This window comes from Mesoplodon densirostris, chromosome 2 (assembly GCF_025265405.1).
Source record: "Mesoplodon densirostris isolate mMesDen1 chromosome 2, mMesDen1 primary haplotype, whole genome shotgun sequence".
Classification (NCBI taxonomy): Eukaryota; Metazoa; Chordata; class Mammalia; order Artiodactyla; family Ziphiidae; genus Mesoplodon; species Mesoplodon densirostris.
In genome coordinates, this window is record NC_082662.1 from 51,053,331 (window position 1) to 51,077,220 (window position 23,890).

General features: G+C 38.0%; 1 protein-coding gene across 3 annotated transcripts in view; it reads right to left on the minus strand.

The window, feature by feature from the left end:
- OMA1 (OMA1 zinc metallopeptidase) overlaps positions 1-23,890 on the minus strand; it is a 110,038-nt gene that overhangs the window by 23,812 nt on the left and 62,336 nt on the right. For all 3 annotated transcript variants that reach the window (XM_060084096.1, XM_060084091.1, XM_060084087.1), the window contains exon 8: positions 11,339-11,488. In XM_060084096.1, the coding sequence (XP_059940079.1) occupies positions 11,339-11,488 (150 nt within the window). The remainder of the gene's footprint in view (positions 1-11,338; positions 11,489-23,890) is intronic.

Here is a 23,890-nt window from a genome sequence, read left to right on the forward strand (position 1 = left end):
CTGTGATGATATTCAAGGAAAACATTAAAGAAATATGCAATCTTTAATAAGTTAAATTAAAAAAAAAATCAAAGTTACCAAGATTTGTATTCTCAGAGGACCAAAGAATCTTTCCTGACTTTCTTGACCTTTTCTCCTCCTATGAACCTCATCTACTACAGGCTCTGTCTTCCTCTTACCAATTCAATGTGGAATCCACTTAATACTGCTAACTGTCTAGGATTATTTTCTTTGCTTATTTCCTAAGTGAACTCGCTCTCACTGCTTCAACTATCACCTTTTTTTGGTGACTTTGAAATCCTCACCTCTGGCCTAGACACCTCTGTACTATGGTGCTCGATTCCCAACTGCCACAGAGGTATACATTACTTCAGGCATACTGTCAGGAATGTCGAAGGACATGAACTTTAGGTGGAATATAACACTGTCCTCACTTAAGTAGGAAAAAACCTTAAATAAAATCTAACCCAAAATAGGTAGTCTTTAGTAGTATACAGACTCACATAATTCTATATATTGCCTGAGGAATCACTTTCTTCCATTACAGAAATTAGACCTATGATAGTAGGGAATTCCAATCTCTGAATTATGACTATGTGTTCTAATTAACAATATACTCACGTCTTAACTATCAGTTTCACTTCAACCACTGAATTATCCCCAATATTGTAGTAGAGCTTTATTACTTTCAAATTGAATTTAATCACTTGGGGGGAAAATATAAGAAATTATATGAGTTTTTCAAATTAAGTTTCTGAACTAGCATAGTTTATTTTTAGAAGAAAAATATCTCTCAATTTTTTTCTTTGCCATTGGCTTCCAAATAACATATCAGTTTCTCCAACCATTTTTCTTCATACTCACTAATCGATTGATTATTATTTTAAAGACTTTTCAAAGCACATTTTTTTACTTCTTTAAAGATCCTTAGTTATCTGATAATGAAATGAAAACTTGGAATTTAGGACAGGCATCAGATAAAAGTTGGGTAGAACTTATTATCCATTTTATTTTTTTATTTTTTTTTTTTTTTCTTTTTGCTGTATGCGGGCCTCTCACTGTTGTGGCCTCTCCCGTTGCGGAGCACAGGCTCCGGATGCGCAGGCCCAGCGGCCATAGCTCACGGGCCCAGCCGCTCCGCGGCATATGGGATCCTCCCAGACCGGGGCACGAACCCGTATCCCCTGCATCGGCAGGCGGACTCTTAACCACTGCGCCACCAGGGAGGCCCTTATTATCCATTTTAAGCGAACCATATATTTTTAGAATTTCACTAAGCAAAAATAAAAAAGAAAGGATATTCTAAGAGAAAACCATGTGGTTATTATGGCTTTAGAGATAGGTTAAGCCTCCCAGGGTAGTATGAGGTCCCTGGGTGTTGGATAGCACTAAGAAGACTCTCAGAGTCAGTGCTCTTCAATATAAACCAGTTACTAATGAAACATGTATTGTCCCAGTCCTATGTTGTCTTTTAAGACGAATAATTACTACACATTATATCAAGTAAATTTCACTGCTGTTTCTTTCTCACATATTTTTTCTTCAAATTAAGAGTATAAGTGAAATATACTTAGGATAGGTCTCAAGAAGCTATTTCTGGCTGTCCCCAGTGTTCATAAAAGGCACAAAGTATGCTCAAAATATCAACAAATCTTGTCATCATTCCTTTCAAAATAAATACAAAATCTGACCACTTCTCTCCTTCTCTTCTGCCTCCATAATCTCTTACCAGGATTATTGCAAGAGCCTATTAACTAGTCTTCCTGATTCCATCCTTGCCCCACTACAGCCCACACAGGAGCTCCAGTGATCACTATAAAACACTTGAGTCAGATCAAGTCCCTCCTCTGCTCAAAACCCTCGCTTAGCTTCCAATATCACTTGAAATAAGAGTCAAGTTCTTACAATGGTTTAGACGACCCTTTACCGCCTGGCCCCCGTACACCTCAATCATTCTCCCCTCCCTTACTACATTCAGCCCCAATGTCTTCCTTGCTATTCCCTGAACACACCAAGCATACTTTCACTTCAGGTTCTGTGATTTGCTGCTTCCTCAGCCTAAAAGATTCTCCTTCCACATACCCACAGGACTTGCTCCCCTGCTTCTTTCCAGATTCTGCTTAGTGAGGTCTTCCTTGACAAACGAACAATGACTAGTACACATTCTCTGCTTCCCAGCCTTCTCTCCTACCTTTAACCTGCTTTATTTTTCTGCAACGTGCTTATCGCTGCTTGACATACTGTATATATGTTTGTTTGCTTGTTTACTGTTTGCATTACCTAACTAGAATGTTAGTTCCAAGAAAACAGAGACTGTTTTACTTCTTGCTCATTCCCCAGCCATAGAACACAGAATGGTAGATTAGCAATGAACATGAATAAATATTCATGAATGAACTAATGAATCTTATGGTAGTTTCTTATCCCAAATGAGATGCAGGCTATTCTTCCTTCAAAATGTATACCACTGTATTTCTACTTTTCTTATGATAATTCATATTCTTTACTATATTAAGAATCATTTTGTGCTTATCTTAGCATCTGCAAATATCAAGACCACGTATTATTTCTTTTGTATCTTTCTTATAATAGGTAGTCAATGTTTCTTCATCTGAATTTGAAGACATATTTAAAGATAGTTTTATAATACATATGTATTTGTGGTGTTATCCTTTAGCAAATAAGCCCAAAACCAGTTCTTAAATTGGTAAAGAATATTCTGCTTTTATAACCAACCAGCAAATTTAATGCAAGTGAGACAGAAGAGAGCATGTAACCTGGCTTAAAGATGTCTGACATTCATTTTGTACCTATGTGGAAAGCACAGAAAACATTCTGACTGATGTTAAATCAAAAGGTTTTTAGAAGATAGTGAATACTACTTGGGATAAAGCTGCTTCAGCTTGATACATTAATGAATTCTACAAAAATAAAAGAGAAAAAGAAGAGCACATAGCACATGCTTTATTCTATCTTTTAAAAGAAATAACCAGAAAGCAAAGTAATAAGGAAGGATTTTTTTTTTCTCTAAGAAAACAAATTCCAGTGTCACTACTGGAATTAACACCCAGTTGACCCAAAATTTTTGCAGAACTCATTAACTGGTATGTTTAATGATAAGCTTAAATCACTAAGAAAAGATTATGATCAGTATGATGAAAAATATGCCTTCAGTTATAGACTTTCACCAATTTTTTTAAAGTTAAAAAGTATGATACTAAAATGGGTAAAGCTTCACCATCAAGAAAAGTCAACTAGGGGAGAGGGGGAAGATGGCGGAAGAGTAAGACGTGGAGATCACCTTCCTCCCCACAGATACATCAGAAATACATCTACACGTGGAACAACTCCTACAGAACACCCACTGAACGCTGGCACAAGACCTCGGAGCCCCCAAAAGGCAAGAAACTCCTCACGTACCTGGGTAGGGCAGAAGAAAAAAGAACAGAGACAAAAAGGATAGGGACGGGACCTGCACCAGTGGGAGGGAGCTGTGAAGGAGGAAAGGTTTCCACACACTAGGAAGCGCTTCCCGGGCGGAGACTGAGGGTGGCAGAGAGGGGAAGCTTCAGTGCCACGGAGAAGAGCGCAGCAACGGGTGCGGAAGGCAAAGTGGAGAGATTCCCGCACAGAGGATCAGCGCCGACTGGCAACACCAGCCCAAGAGGCTTGTCTGCTCACTCGCTGGGGTGAGCGGGGGCTGGGAGCTGAGGCTCGGGCTTCGGTAGGAGCTCAGGGAGAGGACTGGCGGCATGAACACAGCCTGAAGGGGGTTAGTGCACCACAGCTAGCCGGAAGGGAGTCCGGGAAAATTCTGGAGCTGCCGAAGAGACAAGAGACTTTTTCTTCCCTCTTTGTTTCCTGGTGCGTGAGGAGAGGGGATTAAGAGCGCTGCTTAAAGGAGCTCCAGAGACAGGCGCGTGCCGCGGCTATCAGCGCAGACCCCCGAGACAGGCATGAGATGCTAAGGCTGCTGCTGCCACCACCAAGAAGCCTGTGTGCGAACACAGGTCACTATCCACACCTCCCTTCTGGGGAGCCTGTGCAGCCCGCCACTGCCGGGGTACCGTGATCCAGGGACAACTTTCCCGGGAGAACACACGGAGCGCCTCAGGCTGGTGCAAAGTCATGCTGGCCTCTGCTGCAGCAGGTTCGCCCCGCACTCCATACCCCTCCTTCCCCCCGCCTGAGTGAGCCAGAGCCCCCGAATCAGCGGCTCCTTTAACCCCATCCTGTCTGAGCAAAGAACAGACGCCCTCCTGCAACCTACACGCAGAGGCGGGGCCAAATTCAAAGCTGAGCCACGGGAGCTGTGCGAACAAAGAAGAGAAAGGGAAATCTCTCCCAGCAGCCTCAGGAGCAGCGGATTAAATCTCCACAATCAACCTGATGTACCCTGCATCTGTGGAACACCTGAATAGACAACGAATCATCCCAAATTGAGGAGGTGGACTTTGAGAGCAAGTTTTATTATGTTTTTCCCTTTTCCTCTTTTTGTGAGCGTGTACGTGTATGCGTCTGTGTGAGATTTTGTCTGTAAAGCTTTGCTTTCACCATTTGTCCTAGGGTTCTGTCTGTCCGTTATTGTTTGTTTGTTTTTTTTTTTTTTTTTTTTTTTTTTTTGCGGTACGCGGAACTCTCACTGTTGTGGCCTCTCCCATTGTGGAGCAAAGGCTCAGGAAGTGCAGGCTCAGCAGCCACGGCCCACGGGCCCAGCCGCTCCGCAGCATTTGGGATCCTCCCAGACCAGGGCACGAACCCACGTCCCCTGCATCGGCAGGCAGACTCTCAGCCACTGCGCCACAAGGGAAGCCCTTGTTTTTGTTTTTTTACTTAAAAATTTTTTTTCTTCTTAATAATTATTTTTTATTTTAATCACTTTATTTTATTTTACTTTATTTTCTTTTATCTTCTTCCTTCCTTTCCTTCCTCCCTCCCTCCCTCTCTCCCTCTCTCTCTCTCTCTCTCTCTCTTTCTCCTTTTTCTCCCTTTTATTCTGAGGCGTGTGGATGAAAGGCTCTTGGTGGTGCAGCCAGGAGTCAGTGCTGTGCCTCTGAGGTGGGAGAGCCAACTTCAGGACACTGGTCCACAAGAGACCTCCCAGCTGCAGGTAATATCAAATGGCGAAAATCTCCCAGAGATCTCCATCTCAATACCAACACCCAGCTTCACTCAACGACCAGCAAGCTATAGTGCTGGACACCCTATGCCAAATAACGAGCAAGACAGGAACACAACCCCACCAATTAGCAGAGAGGCTGCCTAAAATCATAATAAGGCCACAGACACCCCAAAACACACCACCAGACATGGTCCTGCCCACCAGAAAGACAAGATCCAGGCTCATCCACCAGAACACAGGCACTAGTCCCCTCCACCAGGAAGCCTACACAACCCACTGAACCAACTTTAGCCACTGGGGACAGACACCAAAAACAAGGGGAACTACGAACCTGCAGCCTGCAAAAAGGAGACCCCAAACACAGTAAGATAAGCAAAATGAGAAGACAGAAAAACACACAGCAGATTAAGGAGCAAGATAAAAACCCACCAGACCTAACAAATGAAGAGGAAATAGGCAGTCTACCTGAAAAGGAATTCAGAATAATGATAGTAAAGATGACCCAAAATCTTGGAAATAGAATAGAGAAAATGCAAGAAACATTTAACAAGGACCTAGAAGAACTAAAGCGGAAACAAGCAACGATGAACAACACAATAAATGAAATTAAAAATACTCTAGAAGGGATCAATAGCAGAATAACTGATGCAGAAGAACGGATAAGTGACCTGGAAGATAAAATAGTGGAAATAACTACTGCAGAGCATAATAAAGAAAAAAGAATGAAAAGAACTGCGGACAGTCTCAGAGACCTCTGGGACAACATTAAATGCACCGACATTTGAATTATAAGGGTCCCAGAAGAAGAAGAGAAAAAGAAAGGGACTGAGAAAATATTTGAAAAGATTATAGATGAAAACTTCCCTAATATAGGAAAGGAAATAGTTAATTAAGTCCAGGAAGCACAGAGAGTTCCACACAGGATAAATCCAAGGATAAACATGCCAAGACACATATTAATCAACCTGTCAAAAATTAAATACAAAGAAAGCATATTAAAAGCAGCAAGGGGAAAACAACAAATAACACACAAGGGAATCCCCATAAGTTAACAGCTGATCTTTCAGCAGAAACTCTGCATGCCAGAAGGGACTGGCAGTACATATTTAAAGTGATGAAGGAGAAAAACCTGCAACCAAGATTACTCTCTCCAGCAAGGATCTCATTCAGATTTGATAGAGAAATTAAAACCTTTACAGACAAGCAAAAACTGAGAGAGTTCAGCACCACCAAATCAGCTTTACAACAAATGCTAAAGGAACTTCTCTAGGCAAGAAACACAAGAGAAGGAAAAGACCTACAATAACAAACCCAAAACAATTAAGAAAATGGGGATAGGAACATACATACTGATAATTACCTTAAATGTAAATGGATTAAATGCTCCCACCAAAAGACACAGACTGGTTGAATGGATAAAAAACAAGACCCATATATATGCTGTCTACAAGAGACCCACTTCAGACCTAGGGACACATACAGACTGAAAGTGAGGGGATGGAAAAAGATATTCCATGCAGATGGAAATCAAAAGAAAGCTAGAGTAGCAATTCTCATATCAGACAAAAAAGACTTTAAAATAAAGACTATTACAAGAGACAAAAAAGGACACTACATAATGATAAAGGGATCGATCCAAGAAGAAGATACAACAATTGTAAATATTTATGCACCCAACACAGGAGCACCCCAATACATAAGGCAAATACTAACAGCCATAAAAGGGGAAATCGACAGTAACACATTCATAGTAGGGGACTTTAACACCCCACTAGCACCAATGGACAGATCATCCAAAATGAAAATAAATAAGGAAACACAAGCTTTAACATTAAACAAGATGAACTTAATTGATATTTATAAGACACTCCATCTAAAAACAACAGAATACACATTTTTCTCAAGTGCTCATGGAACATTCTCCAGGATACATCATATCTTGGGTCACAAATCAAGCCTTGGTACATTTAATAAAACTGAAATTGTATCAAGTATCTTTTCTGACCACAACGCTATAAGACTAGATATGAATTACAGGAAAATATCTGTAAAAAATACAAACATATGGAGGTTAAACAATACACTACTTAATAACGAAGTGATCACTGAAGAAATCAAAGAGGAAATCAAAAAATACCTAGAAACAAATGACAATGGAGGCACGATGACCCAAAACCTATGGGATGCAGCAAAAGCAGTTCTAAGAAGGAAGTTTATAGCAATAAAATCCTACCTTAAGAAACAGGAAATATCTCAAATACACAACCTAAACTTGCACCTAAAGCAATTAGAGAAAGAAGAACAAAAAAACCCCAAAATTAGCAGAAGGAAAGAAATCATAAAGATAGGATCAGAAATAAATGAAAAAGAAATGAGGGAAATGATAGCAAAGATCTATAAAACTAAAAGCTGGTTCTTTGAGAAGATAAACAAAATTGACAAACCATTAGCCAGACTCATCAAGAAAAAAAGGGAGAAGACTCAAATCAATAGAATTAGAAATGAAAAAGGAGAAGTAACAACTGACACTGCAGAAATACAAAAGATCAAGAGAGATTACTACAAGCAACTCTATGCCAATAAAATGGACAACCTGGAAGAAATGGACAAATTCTTACAAATGCACAACCTGCCAAGACTGAACCAGGAAGAAATAGAAAATATGAACAGAGCAACCACAAGCACTGAAATTGAGAGTGTGATTAAAAATCTTCCAACCAGGCTTCACTGGTGGCGCAGCGGTTGAGAGTCCGCCTACCGATGCAGGGGATATGAGTGCGTGCCCCGGTCCGGGAAGATACCACATGCCGCAGAGTGGCTAGGCCCGTGAGCCATGGCGGCTGAGCCTGTGCATCCGGAGCCTGTGCTCCACAACGGGAGAGGCCACAACAGTGAGAGGCCCGCGTACCCCCCAAAAAAAAGCAAAAAAAAAACAATGAATACAAAAAAATACAAAAAGAAATAGAAAAGATCATAAGAGATTACTACAGGCAACTCTATGCCAATAAAATGGACAACCTGGAAGAAATGGACAAATTCTTAGAAATGCACAACCTGCCAAGACTGAATCAAGAAGAAATAGAAAATATGAACAGACCAATCACAAGCACTGAAATTGAAACTGTGATTAAAAATCTTCCAACAAACAAAAGCCCAGGACCAGATGGCTTCACAGGCGAATTCTATCAAGCATTTAGAGAAGAGCTAACACCTATCCTTCTCAAACTCTTCCAAAATATAGCAGAGGGTGGAACACTCCCTCCCAAACTCATTCTGTGAGGCCACCATCACCCTGATACCAAAAACAGACAAAGATGTCACAAAGAAAGAAAACTGCAGGCCAACATCACTGATGAACATAGACGCAAAAATCCTCAACAAAATACTAGCAAACAGAATCCAACAGCACATTAAAAGGATCATACACCATGATCAAGTGGGGTTTATTCCAGGAACGCAAGGGTTCTTCAATATATGCAAATCAATCAACGTGATACACCATATTAACAAACTGAAGGAGAAAAACCATATGATCATCTCAACAGATGCAGAGAAAGCTTTCGACAAAATTCAACACCCATTTATGATAAAAACCCTGCAGGAAGTAGGCATAGAGGGAACTTTCCTCAACATAATAAAGGCCATATATGACAAACCCAAAGCCAACATCATCCTCAATGGTGAAAAACTGAATCCATTTCCACTAAGATCAGGAACAAGACAAGGTTGCCCACTCTCACCACTCTTATTCAACATAGTTTTGGAAGTTTCAGCCACAGCAATCAGAGAAGAAAAAGAAATAAAAGGAATCCAAATAGGAAAAGAAGAAGTAAAGCTGCCACTGGTTCCAGATGACATGATACTATACATAGAGAATCCTAAAGATGCTACCAGAAAACTACTAAGGCTAATCTATGAATTTGGTAATGTAGCAGGATACAAAATTAATGCACAGAAATCTCTGGCATTCCTATACAATAATGATGAAAAATCAGAAAATGAAATTAAGAAAACACTCCCATTTACCACTGCAACAAAAAGAATAAAATATCTAGGAATAAACCTACCTAAGGAGACAAAAGACCTGTATGCAGAAAATTATAAGACACTGATGAAAGAAATTAACGATGATACAAATCGATGGAGAGATATACCATGTTCTTGGATTGGAAGAATCAACATTGTGAAAATGACTCTACTACCCAAAGCAATCTACAGATTCAATGCAATCCCTATCAAACTACCACTGCCATTTTTTACAGAACTAGAATAAAAAAATTCACAATTTGTATGGAAACACAAAAGACCCCGAATAGCCAAAGCAATCTTGAGAATGAAAAACGGAGCTGGAGGAATCAGGCTCCCTGACTTCAGACTATACTACAAAGCTACAGTAATGAAGACTGTATGGTACTGGCACAAAAACAGAAATATAGATCAATGGAACAGGACAGAAAGCCCAGAGATAAACCCACGCACATATGGTCACCTTATCTTTGATAAAGGAGGCAGGAATGTACAGTGGAGAAAGGACAGCCAGCCTCTTCAATAAGTGGTGCTGGGAAAACTGGACAGGTACATGTAAAAGTATGAGATTAGAACACTCCCTAACACCATACACAAAAATAAGCTCCAAGTGGATTAAAGATCTAAATGTAAGGCCAGAAACAATCAAACTCTTAGAGGAAAACATAGGCAGAACACTTTATGACATAAATCACAGCAAGATCCTTTTTGACTCACCTCCTAGAGAAATGGAAATAAAAACAAAAATAAACAAATGGGACCTAATGAAACTTCAAAGCTTTTGCACAGCAAAGGAAACCATAAACAAGACCAAAAGACAACCCTCAGAATGGGAGAAAATACTTTCAAATGAAGCAACTGACAAAGGATTAATCTCCACAATTTACAAGCAGCTCATGCAGCTCAGTAACAGAAAAACAAACAACCCAATCCAAAAATGGGCAGAAGACCTAAATAGAGATTTGTATTTAGATAGAAATACAGATATTAAGATTGCCAACAAACACATGAAAGAATGCTCAACATCATTAATCATTAGAGAAATGCAAATCAAAACTACAATGAGATATCATCTCACACCAGTCAGAATGGTCATCATGAAAAAATCTAGAAACAATAAATGCTGGAGAGGGTGTGGAGAAAAGGGAACCCTCTTGCACTGCTGGTGGGAATGTAAATTGATACAGCCACTATGGAAATCAGTATGGAGGTTCCTTAAAAAGCTACAAATGGAACTACCATGTGACCCAGAAATCCCACTACTGGGCACATACCCTGAGAAAACCATAATTCAAAAAGAGTCATATACCAAAATGTTCATTGCAGCTCTATTTACAATATCCAGGACATGGAAGTAAACTAAGTGTCCATCATCAGATGAATGGATAAAGAAGATGTGGCACATATATATAATGGAATATTACTCAGCCATAAAAAGCAACGATACTGAGTTATTTGTAGTGAGGTGGATGGACCCAGAGTCTGTCATACAGAGTGAAGTAAGTCAGAAAGAGAAAAACAGATACCGTATGCTAACACATATATATGGAATCTAAAAAAAAAATGGTCATGAAGAACCTAGGGGCAAGATGGGAATAAATATGCAGACCTAATACAGAATGGACTTGAGGATACGGGGAGGGGGAAGGGTAAGCTGGGACAAAGTGAGAGAGTGGCATGGACATATATACACTACCAAACGTAAAATAGATAGCTAGTGCGAAGCAGGTGCATGGCACAGGGAGATCAGCTTGGTGGTTTGTGACCACCTAGAGGGGTGGGATAGGGAGGGTGGGAGGGAGGGAGATGCAAGAGGGAAGAGATATGGGAACATATGTATATGTATAACTGATTCAGTTTGTTATAAAGCAAAAACTAACACACCATTGTAAAGCAATTATACTCCAATAAAGAAGTAAAAAAAAGAAGAAGAAAAGTCAACTATACACACCAATTTATTCACTAAGACTTGCGGACTAGCAGGATTTTACTTTTCAGTCAAATCCTTTGAAAACTGATGGTAATCAAAATAGCTGATTATTTATTCTATCTTTTAAAAGAAATAACCAGAAAGCAAACTAATACAAAGGATTTTTTTTTCTAGTGCTCTTTTTCTAAGCACAAGAAGTAAAGTCTTAAAAATAAATGATACAGTAAAAATAATGTCTTGCCTTACGCAGTTTAGCTTACCTGAGGTATGAGTCTATCCAAGTGCTCGGCCCGATTTCCATGAGAAGGGTGTGTAGATAACCATTCTGGCAACTTGGGAAGACCATGGAGGCTTTCTGCAAATTCCATCTGTTGCCAAAACACTGAACTTGCTCTGACGTCCACACAAGCCTAAAATCAAAATTAATAAAAGCACGAAGTAAGCTTACTTATGAGGACATTATTTTAAATTTACCTTTATGTCATTACATGTTTTAAAAATATTTTCCATTATCATTTTAATAAAAGTAGAATACGCTCATTGCTTTAAAAAAAAACTCAACCAATATGGTATTATAGAACTCAAAAAGAATCTTCCTCCCTTGCCCTTCACCCTACACAGCATTCAAAATAACCCCACTCCCAAAGATAACCCACTATTTTCATTCAGTATGATGGATATTAAGAACATGTATCAAGGGTAAAAATCTTCCACACGAATTTAAAAAATTTAGGTTTCATATAAAGATTTTAAAATCTAATCTGTTATTAAACTGTACTAAAGAAACTTTACTCTTCATCTATACCACTAGAATAATTAGGAAAAGACCTCAAATAAATATAAATGACAGTTTTGCCCATTTTTGAATCAGGGTTTTGTTGTTGTTTAGAAGTTCTCTATATATTCAGATATTAATCCCTTATCATATATATGATTTTCAAATATTTCCTCCCATTCTGTGAGTTGTCTCTTTTTACTCTGTGGATGGTGTCTTTTGATACAATTTTTTTTTCCATGAAGTCCAATTTGTCCATTTTTTCTTTGGTCAACTGCACCTTTGGAGTCACAGATAAGAAATCATTACCAAAACCAATGTTGTGAAGCTTCTGCCCTATGCTTTTTTCTAACAGTCTTATTGTTTTGGGTCTTACACTCAGGTCCTTAAAAAATTTTGAGTTAGTTTCTGTATATGGTGTTATGTAAGGATCCAGATTCACTCTTTTGTATGTGGATATCCTGCTTTCCCAAGCACTATTTCCTGAAAAGACTGTCCTTTACCCATTATCCACCCTCGACAAAAAAATGATTTGACCATATGTGTGAGGGTTTATTTCTGGGTACCTATTCTATTCTATTAGTCTATATGCCTTTCATGCTAATACCACATTGTTTTGATTACTGCAAATTTGTAGTTAGTTTTGAAATCAGGACGTGTGAGCCTTCTAAGTTTTGTTCTTTGAAAAAGATTGTTTTGGCTATTCAGGTCCCTTAAGATTGCATATGAACTTTAGGATGGGTTTTGCTATTTCTGCAAAAAAGAAGTGATTGGAATTTTGATAGGGATTACATTGAATTTGTAGATTGGTTTGGGTACTGACACTTTAACAACATTAAGTTTACAATCCATAAACACAGGATGTTGTTCCATTCATTTATGTCTTAAATTGTTTCAGAAATGTTTTTTAGTTTTCACCATACGAGCCTGTCACCTCCTTGGTTAATTCCCAAGTCTTTTATTCTTGTGGACGCTACTGTAAATGGAATTATTTTTGTAGTTTCCTTTTCAGATTGTTCACTGTTCATGTATAGAAATACAATTGATTTTTGTGTGCTGACTTTATATTCCGCTACTTTGCTAAATTCGTTTATTAGTTTAAACAACTTTTTTTGTAGAGTCTTTAGGATTTTCTACATACATGATCATATCACCTGCAGAGATAATTTTACTTCTTCCTTTAAAACTTGGATGCTTTTTATTTCTTTTTCTTGCTGACTAGAAACTTCCAGTACTTTGTTGAATAGAAGTGAAAGTGCACATCCTTACCTTGTTCACTACCTTAAAGGAAAAGCTCTCAGTCTTTGCTGCTGTGGGCTTTTCATATATGGTTTTTATTGCAGTGATGGAGTTTCCTTCTTACCTCTATTTTGTTGCATGTTCCTTACCATGAAAGGGTGTTGAAGCATTTTGCCAAATGCTTTTTCTGTATCAATTAAGATAATCATGTGGCTTTTTTCCTTCATTTTGTTGATACAGCATATCACTTTGATTAATTTTTATATGTTGAACCATTCTTGCATTCCAGGGATAAATCTCATTTGGCCATGGTGTATAATCCTTTTAATAGGCTGCTGAATTATATTTGCTAGTATTCTGTTGAGAGTTTTTACATCAATGTTCTTAAGGGATATTAGTCAGTAGGTTTCTTTTCTTGTAGTGTCTTTGTCTGGATTTGGTATTAGGATTATACTGGTTTCACAGAATGAGTTAGGAAGTGTTCCCTCCTCTTCAGTCTTATGGGAAAGTTTGAAAAGGACTGGTATTAATTCTTCTTTAAATGCTTGGTAGAATTCACTGGTGATGCTGTCAGATCCAGGACTTTGCTCTGCTGGAAGATTTTGATTACTTATTCTCAATCTAATTACTAGTCACCCTTACTACTGCTTTTACTGTGTCCTATAACTTTTGGTATATTATGTTTTCATTTTCATTCATCTCTAGTATTTATTAACTTCCCTTGTGATTTCTTCTTTAAACTCATTGGTTGTTTAAAAGTATATTGTTTAGTGGAGGCTAAATAATATGCTACTAAACAACCAATGGATCACTGAAGAAATCAAAGAGGAAATAAAAAAATACCTGGAGACAAATGAAAATAAAAACACGAAGATCCGAAACCTATGAGGCACAGCAAAAGCAGCTCTAAAAGGAAAGTATATAGTGATACACTCTTACCTCAGGAAACAAGAAAAGTCTCAAATAAATAACCTAACCTTACACCTAAAGAAACTAGAGAAAGAAGAATAAACAAAACCCAAAGTTAATGGAAAACTGATGAATTCATAAAAGTGCTAACAAAAGATCAAGATGAAAAAAAAATTTAATTACATGGGATTGAGTGAACTGATGAGGATGATTATAATTTTTGTGACTTTCTGTTTGGAAAAAAAAAAGAGACTGTCAAACGTTAAAATAAATAAATAAATAAATAAATAAATAAATAAATAAATAAATTTGAATTCTAAAAAAAAAAAAACCAAAGTTAGTAGAAGGGAAGAAATCATAACCATCAGAGCAGAAATAAATAAAATAGAGACTTAAAAAAAATAGAAAAGATCAATGAAACTAAGAACTGGTTCTTTGAAAAGATAAAATTGATAAACTTTTAGCCAGACTCATCAAGAAAAAAAGGGAGAGGACTCAAATCAATAAAATTACAAAGGAGAAAGGAGAAATTTACAACTGACACCGCAAAAATACAAGGGATCATAAGAGACTAGTACAAGCAACTATATGCCAAAAAAATGGACAACCTGGAAGAAATGGACAAATTCTTGGGAAGGTACAACTTTCCAATAGTGAACCAGGAAGAATTAGAAAATATAAACAGACCAATCACAAGTAATGAAATTGAAACCGTAATTAAAGATCTTCCAACAAACAAAAGTGCAGGACCAGATGGCTTCACAGGTGAATTCTATGAAACATTTACAGAAGAGCTAACACCTATCCTCATATTCTTCCAAAAAATTGCAGAGGGAGGAGCACTCCCAAGCTCATTCTACGAGGCCACCATCACCCTGATACCAAAACCAAGGATATCACAAAGAAAGAAAATTACAGACCAATATCACTGATGAACATAGACACAAAAATCCTCAACAGAATACTAGCAAACTAAACCCAACAATTCATTAAAAGTATCATACACCATGATCAAGTGGAATTTATCCCAGAGATGCAAGGATTCTTCAATATATGCAAATCAATCAATGTGATACACCACATCAATAAATTGGAGAATAAAAACCATATGATCCCAACAGACACATGAAAGAATGCTCAACATCATTAATCATTAGAGAAATGCAAATCAAAACTACAATGAGATACCATCTCACACTGTTCAGAATGGCCATCATCAAAAAAATGTACAAACAATAAATGCTGGAGATGGTGTGGAGAAAAGGGAACCCTCTTGCACTCTTGGTGGGAATGTAAATTGATACAGCCACTATGGAGAACAGTATGGAGGTTCCTTAAAAAACTAAAAATAGAACTACCATATGACCCAGCAATCCCACTACTGGGCATATACCCTGAGAAAACCATAATTCAAAAAGAGTCATGGGGCTTCCCTGGTGGCGCAGTGGTTGCGAGTCCGCCTGCCAATGCAGGGGACATGGGTTCGTGCCCCGGTTTGGGAAGATCCCACATGCCGCGGAGCGGCTGGGTCCGTGCGCCATGGCCGCTGAGCCTGCGCATCCGGAGCCTGTGCTCCGCAACGGGAGAGGCCACAGCAGTGAGAAGCCCGCGTACCACAAAAAAAAAAAAAAAAAAAAAGAGTCATGTACCAAAATGTTCATTGCAGCTCTATTTAAAATATCCAGGACATGGAAGCAACCGAAGTGTCCATCAACAGATGAATGGATAAAGAAGATGTGGCACATATATATAATGGAATATTACTCAGCCATAAAAAGGAACAAAACTGAGTTATTTGTAGTGAGGTGGATGGACCTAGAGACTGTCATGCAGAGTGAAGTAAGTCAGAAAGAGAAAAACAAATACCGTATGCTAACACATATACATGGAATCTAAAAAAAATGGTCATGAAGAACCTAGGGCAAGATGGGAATAACTATGCAGACCTAATAGAGAATGGACTTGAGGATACGGGGAGGGGGAAGGGTAAGCTGGGACAAAGTGAGAGAGTGGCATGGACATATATACACTACCAAACGTAAAATAGGTAGCTAGTGGGAAGCAGCCGCATAGCACAGGGAGATCAGCTTGGTGCTTTGTGACCACCTAGAGGGGTGGGATAAGGAGGGTGGGAGGGAGGGAGATGCAAGAGGGAAGAGATACAGGGACGTATGTATATGTATAACTGATTCACTTTGTTATAAAGCAGAAACCAACACACCATTGTAAAGCAATTATACTCCAATAAAGATGTTAAAAAAAAACAAAACCCCATATAATCGTCTCAATAGATGCAGAAAATCTTTTGATAAAATTCACCCATTTATGATAAAAACTCTCCAGAAAGTGGGCATAGAGGGAACATACCTCAACATAATAAAGGCCATACATGACAAACCCACAGCTAACATTAGACTCAATGGTAAAAAGTTGAATGCATTTCCTCTAAGATCAGGAACAGGACACGGATGCCCATTCTTTCCCCTTTTATTCAACAGAGTTTTAGAAGTCCTAGCCATGGCAATCAGAGAAGTAAAAGAAATAAAAGGAATCCAAATTGGAAAAGAAGAAGTAAAACAGTCACTGTTTGCAGATGACATGATACTATACTTAGAAAATCCTAATTATGTCATCAGAAAACTACTAGAGCTCATCAATGAATTCAGTAAAGTTGTGGGATACAAGATTAATATATAGAAATTGGTTGCATTTCTATACACTAAAAATGAGCTATTAGAACGAGAAATTAAGGAAACAATCCCATTTACCATCACAGCAAAAAGAATAAAATACATAGGAATAAACCTACCTAAGGAGGCAAAAAACCTGTACTTGGAAACCTCTAAGACGCTGATATAAGTAACTGAAGATGACACAAACAGACGGAAAGATATACCTATTTTCTTGGATTGGAAGAATCAATGTTGTTAAAATGACAATACTATCCAAGGCAATCAACAGATTCCATGCAATCCCTATCAAATTACCAATGGCACTTTTCACAGAACTAGACAATTTTAAAATTTGTATAGAAACAAAAGAGCCCAAATAGCCAAAACAATCTTGAGAAGGAAGAACAGAGCTGGAGGAATCACACTTCCTGACTTCAAACTATACTACAAAGCTACAGGAATCAAAAACAGACATATAGATGAATGGAACAGGATAGAGAGCCCAGAAATAAATTCATGCATTTATGGTCAATTAACCTACGACAAAGGGGGCAAGAATATAAAATGGAGGAAAAACAATCTCTTCAATAAGTGGTGCTGGGAAAACTGGACAGCTACATGTAAAAGAATGAAATTAAAACATTCTCTAGGGGATTCCTGGTGGTCTAGTGGTTAGGGCTCGGCACTTTCACTGCCATGACCCAAGTGCAATCCCTGGTGGGGAAACTAAGATCCCGCAAGCCGAGTGGTGTGGTAAATGAAAAACAAACAAGCAAACAAGCCAAAAAAAATCCCCATTCTCTAACACCATATACAAAAACTCAAAATGGATTAAAGACTTAAATGTAAGACCAGATACTATAAAACTCCTAGAGAAAAACATAGGCAGAACACTTTGACAGAAATCACAGCTATAGCTTTTTGGATCTGTGTCCTAAAGTAAATAAAAGCAAAAATAAACAAATGGGGCATAATTAAACTTAAAACCTTTTGCACAGCAAAGGAAACAACTGGCAAAACAAGACAATCTACTGAATGGGAGAAAATATTTGCAAATGATATGACTGATAAGGGATTAATATCCAACATATATAAACAGCTCATATAACTCGATATCAAAATATCAAACAAACTGATTAAAAAATGGGCAGAAGAACTGAGTATATTTTTCCAAAGAGGAAATGTAGATGGCCAGCAAGCACATAAAGATACTCAACATCACTAATCATCAGGGAAATGCAAATCAAACCCACAATGAGTTATGACGTCACACCTGTCAAAACAGCTATAATCAAAAAGAACACAAATAATAAATGTTGGTGGAGAAAAGGGAACCCTCCTACACTGTTGGTGGGAATGTAAATTGGTGTGGCCACTGTGGAAAACCTCTGCATGGCAGTTTCTCAAAAAACTAAATATAGAACTACCATATGACTCAGCAATTCCACTCCTGGGTATATATCCGAAAAAAAAAAACACCACTAATTCAAAAAGATACATGCACCCCAATGTTCATAGCAGCATTATTTACAATTGCCAAGATAAGGAAACAACCTAAGTGTCCATCAACAGATGAATGGATAAAGAAGATGTGGTACATATATATAACGGAATACTACTCAGACATAAAAGTGAACGAAATAACGCCATTTACAGCAACATAGAGGTAATTAGACATTATCATACTAAGTGAAGTAAGTCAGAAAGAGAAAGACAAATATCATATGATATCACTCATTGTGGAATATAAAATATGACACAGAGGAACCTATCTATGAAACAGAATCACAGATATAGAGAACAGACTGGTGGTTGACAAGGGGGAGGGGGTTGTGGGAGGAATGCAGTGGGAGGTTGGGGTTAGCTGATGCAAGCTTTTATATATAAAATGGATAACAACAAGGTCCTACTGTACAGCACAGAGAACTATTCTCAATATCCTATGATAAACCATAATGGAAAAGAACACAAAAAAAGAATGTATATATATATATATATATGTTTAACTGAATCACTTTGCTGTACAGCAGTAATTAACACAACACTGTAAATCAACTACACTTTAATTTTAAAATAAGTAAATAAATAAATGCATTAGTCTCCTAATTACATAAAAAAAACAAGATTTGAAGTTACAAACCAAGGTTACAGTAATACTAACTTTTATACTAATAGTTGTTTTTTCCTTTAAATGTCTCTTAAATCACGTAGAAAACAAACAAAAAGTACAGTTACAAACCACTGTTACAATAATACTTTTACAACTGTCCATGTTTTTACCTTTATTAAGATCTTTATTTCTCCATACAGGTTTTGTTCTGTTTTGTTTTGTTTTGTTTTTTTGTTTGTTTTTTTGGCCATGCAGCATGTGGGATATTAGTTCTCCAACCAGGGATCAAACCCGCGCCACCTGCCCTGGAAGTGTGGAATCTTAACCACTGGACCACCAAGGAAGTCCCTTCAGTCTATGAGTAACTATCTAGTATCCATTCATTTCACCTTGCAGGACTCCCTTGTACATTTCCTGCAGGGCAAGTCTAGTGGTCACAAACTCCCTCAACTTTTATTTAACTGGGAATGTTTTCATTTCTCCCTCATTTTTGAAGAACAGTTTTGCAGAATATAGGATTCTTGGTTCACAGGTATTTTTTCTTTTAGCACTTTAAACATACTGAGCCCTGTCTTCTGGTCTCCATAATTTCTGGTGAGAAATTTGCTGAAAATCTTATAAAGGATCCCTTGAATGTGATGATTTGCTTCTATCTTGCTGTTTTCAAGATCTGCTCTTTGTCTTTGCCTTTTTAAAGTTTGATTATAATGTACCTCAATGTGGGTCTCCCTGTTCATCTTCCTTGGAGTTCAATGAGCTACTTTGATGTTTATGTCTTTCTTCATTTTAGGTAAGTTTTCAGCCATTATTTCTTCAAATATTCTCTCTGCCCCTTTCTCTCTCTCTTCTCCTTCTGGGATTCCCACAATGGGTATGTTGTCCACTTGATGGTTCCCACAAGTCCCTTAGGCTCTGTTTGCTTTTCTTCAATCTTCTTTCTTTCAGTTTCTCAGCCTTAATAATTTCTATTGTCTTATCTTCAAAGTTCACTGATTCTTCTGCCTGTTCCAATCTGCCTTTGAATCTGTCTTGTGAATTTTATATTTCCATTACTGTATTTTTCAGCTCCAGAATTCCTTGTTGGCTTCTTTATAGGTTTTCTATCTCTATATGGATATTTCCATTTTGCTGGTAATCACTTTCTTGACTTCCTCCACACCTTCCTTTAGTTCTTTGAGCATCTTTAGGACAATTATTTTAAAGTATTTGTCTAGTATACCTGCCATTAGGTTTTCTTAAGGGACAGTTTCTGTGGATTTATTATTTTATTTTGAATGGGCCATACTTTCCTGTTTCTTTGTATATCTTGTGCTTTTTGGAGAACACTGGACATTTGAATCTAATAATGTGGTAACTGCAAATCAGATTCTACCCCTTCCTTAGGGTTTGCTGGGTTTTTTGTTGTTTTGTTACTGTTTCTTTGTTTGTTTTGCTGTAGGCTGTCACTGTGCTGGGGATCAGCCTGAGGTGTAAATTGAATGTCTTCTCAGGTTTTTTCTAGCATGTGTGGTCACTTTCTAAATCTCCCCATGTACGTATTCGTTTTGAAATGCCCCAGTTTTCAGCGTCTGGCTCCCAAAAGAAAAAATAAAAAGGGAAAAAATGAAAGGGGGGAAGGGCACTGGACACTTAAATCCCCCAAAAGTCACTTCAGCCAGGAGGGGAAGGGCTTGCAATAATGGAGGGAGGTGCAACAATAATGGCTATCTACCTCTGCCACTGTGTGATTAAAAGCAGCATTCAGTGATCAGAGCACAGACCCCTGATATTTGGAGGACAGGGTCCTTTTTGGTCAGCTTCTCCCTAGGGAGGAAAAGAGTTAGACCACACTTCCAATGTTCCAACTTTTCCATGGCTGCCCGAAGACCTGCTTCTGTCTCACCTGACTCAGAGCACTAACAAGACCCAGCATACACTAGATGCCTGGTAACCAGTGAGAACCAAAATGACTGAGTGAACTAGCACACAAGCAGTCACCACAGCCCCTCCCCCCAGCTCAACACAGAGTGAGCAGGAAAAAAAAAAAAAAAAGTCCCAGCTCCCAGCTTCTCCTTCTTGGCTCTCCTCCCTGGGGATAGGAGGTGAAACCCATATCTAATGTTCCGACATTTCTGGGAGCTGCCAGAGGGACTAGCGACTGTCACACCTATCTCAGAGCACTGACAGACTCTGGAATACTTTAGATGCCTGGGGAGCACTAAGACCAAAGACAGAGGTTTGGACTAGCCTGAATGTTTGAGGAGTTACCCAAAGTCTTTGGCTGGGCCGATTGGTAAGGATCTTCTCCTGTACGAGGCCAGTCTGTGAAGACTGAAAGAAGTGATAGTTTTTTCCACTGTGAAGATACCAATACAAAACATCAAGAAAGATGAAGAAACAGGGAAATAAGCCTCAAAAGAACAAGTTAAATCTCCAGAAACCAACACTAATGAAACAGATACATGATTTACCTGATAGAGAATTCAAACTGACCATCATAAAATTGCTCATCCAGATCAGGAGAAATGCATGAACTGCAATCAAGAGATAGAAAATATTAAAGAGTACCAAAGAGAAATCTTGGAGCTGAAGAACACTATAAATAACTGAAGAATTCACTAGAAGAGTTCAACATCAGACTATATCCAGAAAGGATCAGTGAACTCAAAGACAAGTCATTAGAAATCATCTAGTCAGAGAAGAGAACAAATAATAAAAGAGTGAAGAAAGCTTAAGGAATTTATGGGATATTATCCAGCAGCAGAACAATATATGCATTATAGGAGTCCCAGAAGGAGAGAGAGAGAAATGGGGCAGAAAGCTTATTTGAAAAAATAATAGCTGAAAACTTCCCACTTCTGGAGAAAAAAATAGATATCCAGATTCAGGAAGCCAAACATACTCTAGAAAAGATGAACTCCAAGAAATCAACACCTAGACACATTATATACCAATTTGTCAAAAGTCAAAGACAAAGAGAAAAGTTTGAAAGCAGAAAGAGAAAGGTGAATCAATATGTAAAAGGGCACCCTATAAGACTGTCAGTGGCTTTATGCAGCACACATATTGCAGGCTAAAGGGAGTGGGGTTATATATTCAGTGCTGAAAGAAAAAAAATGCCAATGAAGAATACTATAGCAAAACTGTCCTTCAAAAATGAAGGATGGGGCTTCCCTGGTGGCGCAGTGGTTGAGAGTCCGCCTGCTGATGCGGGGGACATGGGTTCGTGCCCTGGTCCAGGAGGATCCCACATGCCGCAGACTGGCTGGGCCTGTGAGCCATGGCCGCTGAGCCTGCACATCTGGAGCCTGTGCTCCGCAATGGGAGAGGCCACAACAGTGAGGGGCCCGCATATCACAAAAAAAAAAAAAATGAAGAATGGGGCTTCCCTGGTGGCGCAGTGGTTGATTGAGAGTCCTCCTGCCGATGCAGGGGACATGGGTTCGTGCCCCGGTCTGGGAACATCCCACATGCCACGGAGTGGCTAGGCCTGTCAGCCATGGCCGCTGAGCCTGCGCGTCCGGAGCCTGTGCTCCGCAACGGGAGAGGCCACAACAGTGAGAGGCCCGCATACCACAAAAAAAAAAAAAAAAAAAAGAAGAATGAAGACTTTCTCAGACAAAAAAAGCTGAGGGAGTTCATCACCACTAGACCTGCCTTACAAGAAACACTAAAGAGAGTTCTTCAAGTTCAAGCAAAAGGACTATAAACAGTAATATGAAAGCAATGAAACTGTATAACTCACTGTAAAGGTAAATATATAGACAAATAAAGAATATTGTAATATTCTAATAGTAGTAGGTAAATCACTTTAATTCTTGAATAAAAGTCGGTAGTATTAAAAATAACTAAAAGAATATGTTAATGGATGTAAATATAAAAATATGTAAATTGTAACATCAATAACATAGTGTGTAGAGGAGAAAAAGTAAAATGTAGAGGTTTCATATGCAAATGAAGTTAAGTTGTTATCAGCTTAAAATAGACTGTTACAACTAGAAGATGTTTTATGTAAGCCCTATCGTGAAAACAAAGAAAATACCTGTGGAAAATATATAAAAGTAAAAGAGAAAGGATTCAAAGTATATCAATACAAAATATCAATGAAACATGAAGACTGCCAGGAAGGGAAAGGACAAAAGTTCTACAAGACAGACCGAAAACAACAAAATAGCAACAGAAAGTCTTTTCTTATCAGTAATTACTTTAAATGTAAATGCATTAAAGTCCTCACTCCAAAAATAAAGAATGAAAGAATGAAAAAACAAGATCCAAATATATGCTATCTACAAGAGACTCACTTTAGATATAAGGACACAGATAGGCTGAAAGTGAAGAGGAATACTAAGTGGGAAATTTATAGTAATAAACATCTACATTAAAAAACATCTCAAATAAGTAACCTAAGTTTACATCATAAGGAATTATGAAAAGAAGAACAAACTAAGCCCAAAGTTAGCAGAAATTAGAATATAATAGAGATTATAATGGTAGAAATAAACAAAATAAAGAATAGAAAAGCAATAGAAAAAAAAAAAACAATGAACTAAGAGCTAACTGAATCAGTAATAAATAAATCTCACGACAAAGAAAAGCACAGGACCAGATGGCTTCACTGGTGATTTCTACCAAACATTTAAAGAAGAATTAATGTGAATCCCTCCCAAATTCATCCAAAAAATTAATGAGAAGGGAACACTCCTAAACTCATTTCACAAGGTCAGCATTGCCCTGATACCAAAGCCAGCCAAAGACACTACGAAAATTATAGACAAAAATTCCAGAGGAACATATAGATGCAAAGCCTCTCAACAAAACACTAGCAAACGAAACTCAATAGCACATTAAAAGAATAGCATATCATGACCAAGTGGGATTTATGCCTGGGATGCAAGGGTGGTTCAACATACAAAAATCAATTAATGTTATATACTTCACTAATAGAATGAAGGATAAAAATAACATGATCATTTCAATAGGTACAGAAAAAGCATTTCAAAAAATTCAACACCCTTAATGAAAAAAATCAAGAAACTAGGAACAGAAGGAAATTACCTTACCATAATAAAAGCTATATATGAAAAAAACCCCAGTGAACATCACATTCAACAGTGAAAAACTGAAAACC